General features: G+C 49.9%; 1 protein-coding gene across 1 annotated transcript; it reads left to right on the top strand.

Annotated features, from left to right (window-relative positions):
• Positions 1-411: 411 nt before the first annotated feature.
• hoxd1 (homeobox D1) lies at positions 412-4,301 on the top strand. The gene is made up of 2 exons (XM_008118947.3): positions 412-1,025; positions 3,198-4,301. The coding sequence occupies exons 1-2, from the start codon at positions 662-664 to the stop codon at positions 3,515-3,517; spliced, it is 684 nt and encodes a 227-aa protein (XP_008117154.1). The 5' UTR covers positions 412-661; the 3' UTR covers positions 3,518-4,301.
• Positions 4,302-5,006: the final 705 nt, after the last annotated feature.

Genomic DNA, 5,006 nt, shown 5'->3' with positions numbered 1-5,006 from the left:
ATAATAACAACTTTATTTTTATACCCGCCCCATCTCCCCAAGGGACTCGGGCGGCTTACATGGGGCCTGGCCCGATAAAACAAACAAATAACAGTAACAAAGCAATAAAACAATTATCCCAGTAAAAAACATCAACATCAATAAAAACAATCATTAAAATCAACAAGCAGGATACAGTATTAAAAACAGTATAATAACATGTCTATAACTCCTCCCACACTCAAGAGGTACAGTCAAACTGGCAAATCAACATATATAGAGAATACAGGTTAGCAAATATATACATTAATCGTGAAAGGCTTGGGAGGCTGCTATTTCCAACAATCCTTCTCTTCTCCAACTTCTTTCCTCCTTTTCCATCTCCTCTTCTTCTTCCTCGTCTCTTTCTTCCTTTTCTTCCACTCTCCTCCTCCTTTGGCCAACTTGGCTCTGGGGCGGGGGTCTCCTGCCCGGGCCTGGCACTCCCTCCCAGGTGGCGCGCGCGTCCTGGGCCCGGAGTCCCCCCATTGGCCAGCTTGCGAGCACGTGCTCCCTCCCCCTCGGCCCTTATAGCGGGGCACTATTTACCTCGCGGCTGCCTGGCTTGCCGAGGGCTGAGCGCGCGGGCGGGCGGACGGACGAGCGGCACCAGCTCCAGATAGAGGATCTCCTTCGTCCTGCCATGAACTCTCTGCTGGAGTACCTGGCGCGGGGCGGAGAAGCCTTGGGCTTGGCGGGAGGGCAGGTCGTGGAGGACGCCGTGGGCAGCCTGCCCGCCTTGGCCCATCCGCGTCGCCCTCCGCTGCCAGCTTGCGCCTTCTCCTCGGCCGAGGGCAGCCTCCTCCTCCGGCCCCAGCAGCCCCCCGGCGCCCACTACCCCGCCTCCCTCTTCTCCGTGGACTATGGCGGGGGAGGGCTGGCCCAGACCTTCCAGCCCGGCGCCGAGGAGGCGCCCCCGCTGCCGCCCCCCGACTTCTGCCGCTGCTCAAGCACCTTCGAGTGGATGAAAGTCAAGAGGAACCCCGGCTCCAACGCCGGAGCCAAAAGTAAGCCAGGAGGCGCCGCGCGAGCTCCCTTCCCGCCCCTTCTCCAACTCCGTCTTCACTCAACAATTATTGCAGTGCGAACTCTGCGACCAGACGACAAACTCCCACAAAAGTGCGCGAAAGGAAGCCCTCGATGCGCATCAGTGTTCTGTGGTTTGTGTCATCTCCATCCCAGCCTCAAATTGCTTCCGGGAGTTTTCCGGGCTGTATGGCCATGTTCCAGAAGTATTCGCTCCTGACGTTTCGCCCACATCTATGGCAGGTGGGGGTTTATATGTCTGTGGAATGTCCAGGTGGGAGAAAGAACTCTTGTCTGCAATTTTCCACTTTGATTAGCATTAAAAAGCCTTGCAGCTTCAAAGTTGGCTGCTTCCTACCCTTGTTGGGAGGTGTTGTATGGCCCTGATTGTTTCTTGTCTGGAATTCCCCAGTTTTCTGAGTGTTGTTATTTATTTACTCTCATGATTTTAGTTTTTTTAAAAAAAATACTGGTAATACTGGTTCATTTTCCTGGTTTCCTCCTTTCTGTTAAATTGTCCACATGCTTGTGGATTTCAATGGCTTCTCTGTGTAGTCTGACATAGTGATTGTTAGAGTGGTCCAGCATTTCTGTGTTTTCAAATAATATGCTGTGTCCAGGTTGATTCATCAAGTGTTCAGCTATGGCTGACTTCTCTGCTTGAGTTAGTCTGCAGTGCCTTTCGTTTTTCCTTGATTCGTGTTTGGACAATGTTGTCATAGTTGTCCCTATGTAGACTTGTGCAAAGCTGCTAGGATTTCCCCAGGCAGCAACTAGCCAGGCTTTGAAGATGCAAGACCATTAAATGCTAATCAAGGTGGCCAATTGCAACATTCACAGGTACCTCAAGCAGACAAGAGTTCTTTCTCCCAACCTGAACTTTCCACGGATATATAAACCCCCCTTGCCTAGTTTCCAACCTCTAAGGATGCCTGCCATAGATGTGGGTGAAACGTCAGGAGAGAATGTTTCTGGAACATGGCCAGACAGCCTGGAAAACTCACAGCAGCCCACTGCTTCCAGGAGTGATTTCCTGCAAAGTGAAATCAGTTTCTTCAATAACAGGTTGAAACTGCATTCAGTAGTTAGTGCAGTTGGGGCCTCAGTCTCTTCCTCTTTACAGTCCCCCCTGGGGACTTTTCCCCACTCCTCCGGGCAACGAGGCTCGCTCTGACAAGTGAAGAGAGGGGAGGGGAACTGGTTTCAAACCCTGCAAAGAAGTGGGGTAATGGGTTGCATGCCTTTTCTGGCTCCTCTGAAGGTTTCTAGGCTAATAGCTGCTTTTCAGGCTGAGACCTTCAGCAGAAAGTAAAAGGCATCAAAGGTGCATCAACTGTAGGATAACGCAGTTTGGCACCACTTAAACTGTCATGCCTTAAGGTTATGGGGTCTGGGGTGTTGTAGTTTTACAAGGGAAGAGAAGGCTGAGAGCAGACATGATGAGGGCTGTGTATAAATATGTGAGGGGAAGTCATAGGAAGGAAGGAGAAAGCTTGTTTTCTGCTGCCCTGGAGACTAGGGCATGGAACAATGGCTTCAAACTACAGAAAAGATACGAGATTCCACCTGAACATCAGGAAGATTTCCTCACTGTGCGAGCTATTCATTAGTGGAAATCTCTGCCCCGGAGTGTGATGGAGGCTCCTTCTTTGGAGGCTTTTAAGGAGAGGCTGGATGGCCATCTGTCGGGGGTGCTTTAAATACGATTTTCCTGATTCTTGGCCGGGGGTTGGACTGGATGGTCCAGGAGGTCTCTTCCAATTCTATGATTCTAAAGTCCTTCTCCTTCCTTGCCAAGAAGTAATCGCAACGGTTAGGATCCCATAGCATTGAGTCATAGCAGTTCAAGTGGGGTCAAACTGCATAGATTTTACGGTGATGCACCCCAAAAGCAAGGGAAGGCGTTCAGGATAGTGTCCCCCTGCACTTTACCGTCACCTTGCCCTCCCCGTCCGTAAAGTTTGCAACCAGTGTAATAAAACGGCGGACTTTCCGTCTCTTGAAATAGTAAACAGTGCGCAGGGGATGTTCTGTCTAAACGGGTGAAGGGTTAAAAAGGATGCCAATACGCGTTGTTCTCTTCACAACAAACCCATCCTCTGGATGCGGAAGGGCCTTGTCTTCCTCTCTCTTTGCTTTCCCGTTCTTTCCAGGCAAGTTCCCGGCTTATGGGCCCTCTCCCAGCCCCCCCAACCCGGCCAGGACCAACTTCAGCACCAAGCAGCTCACCGAGTTAGAGAAGGAATTCCACTTCAACAAATACCTCACCCGGGCGCGCCGCGTGGAGATCGCCAAAGCCCTGGGCCTCAATGACACGCAGGTGAAAATCTGGTTCCAGAACCGGAGGATGAAGCAGAAGAAAAGGGAGAGAGAGGGGGTGCTGATCCCTCCCCCGGTTTCCCCCGCAGATTCAAGCCCCCCCACGAGGCCAGGAATGGGGGCTCCAGTCCCCTCTTCTCCCGCCCAGGCTTGAGGAGACTTTGCAGAGATGTGGTGGAGTCGAAGAGTCCCTCTCATCTACACGGAAAGCAAAACCCAGTGGAGAAAACCCCCTCTAAACTGCGCTTGATGTCCTGCACTGTTTTGAGTTGGAGAGAGGAGGGAACCCCAAAGCGACCATTGCACTAACTTTTATTACGCCACCCGCGAAAAAGTCCGGCTTCCTCTGTCTGTAGGATGACGATTTGCTGCTTTTACAGAGAACCGATGGCGAGTGATTATGACTTGTTTACATTTTATTTCAATGCGTTTTCAGGGAAGGCTGCTCTCAGCCTCGACGTGCTGCTAAACGTTGCTGCTGGCCCAATTGAGTGTATTACGCTCTACTTGTTGACTCCAAAGGAAGCCTCTTGGGGCTGATTTTTTTTAAAAGAACTATTCATAGGATCTCAGCCCTTGATGCCTTCGACAGTTTTGACGGCCTGTCCGCCTTGCCTTCTTTCTTTCTCTCCCCAACTTCACTTACATTTTTTTTGGGAAAGGGGGTCCTAAAAAGAAAAAACCAAAGACAGGAATTGCTGTGAGTTTTCTGGGCTGTATGGCCATGTTCCAGAAAGATTCTCGCCTGATGTTTTGCCTACATCAATGGCAGGCATCCTCAGAGGTTGTGAGGTCCAGGCCTGCAGCGAGGGGGGGGGGGTAGGGGTTCAACCCCAGCCCCCCGAAATTTTTCAGGTTATAAAAAAAACCTGGTTTACTCATGAATTTTAACTGGTTAACCAAATCCCCATGCTAAATCTATGAGAAGCAAAACATTAAGAGTCTCAAGCAGATATTGACAGGTTTGTAGCGGGGGTGGGGGGTGCTAGGGATTCAACCCCCCCCCCCGATTTTTTTTTTAAAAACCCGATTTTTTTTTCTGGCTACGGCCCTGGTGAGGTCTGTTGGAAATTAGGCAAGTGGGGTTGATAAATCTGTGGAATAATGTTCTGGGTGGGAAAAACAACTCTTGCCTGTTGGAGGCAGGTGTGAATGTTGCAATTGGCCATCTTGATTAGCACTGAATGGCTTCAAACCTGGCTTTTTCCTGTCTGGGGGAATCCTTTGTTGGGAGGTAATTAACTGGGCCTGATGGTTTTTGTCTGAAGTTCCCCTGTTTTCTGAGTGTTGTCCTGATTTTAGAGTTTTTATAATACTGGTAGTTAGATTTTGTTCATTTTCATGGGTTCCTTCTTTCTGTTGAAATGGTCCACATGCTTGTGGAGTTCAATGGCTTCTTTGTGTAGTCTGACATGGTGGTTGTTAAGAGTGGTCCAGCATTTTTGTGTTCTCAAATAATGTGTTCTCAAATTTCTGTGTTCCCCCAGGCAGGAAGCAGCCAGGCTTTGAAGCTGAAAGGCCATCCAGTGCTAATCAAGATGGTCAATTGCATCATTCACACTTGCCTCCCGCCCTGGACATTCCACAGATATATATATTAACCTCACTTGCCTAGTTTCCAACAGACCTCAATACCTCTGAGG

This window comes from Anolis carolinensis, chromosome 1 (genome assembly GCF_035594765.1).
Source record: "Anolis carolinensis isolate JA03-04 chromosome 1, rAnoCar3.1.pri, whole genome shotgun sequence".
NCBI lineage: Eukaryota > Metazoa > Chordata > Lepidosauria > Squamata > Dactyloidae > Anolis > Anolis carolinensis.
The sequence above is the reverse complement of the archived record's forward strand: the minus strand, read 5'-3'. Positions and strand labels throughout refer to the sequence as shown.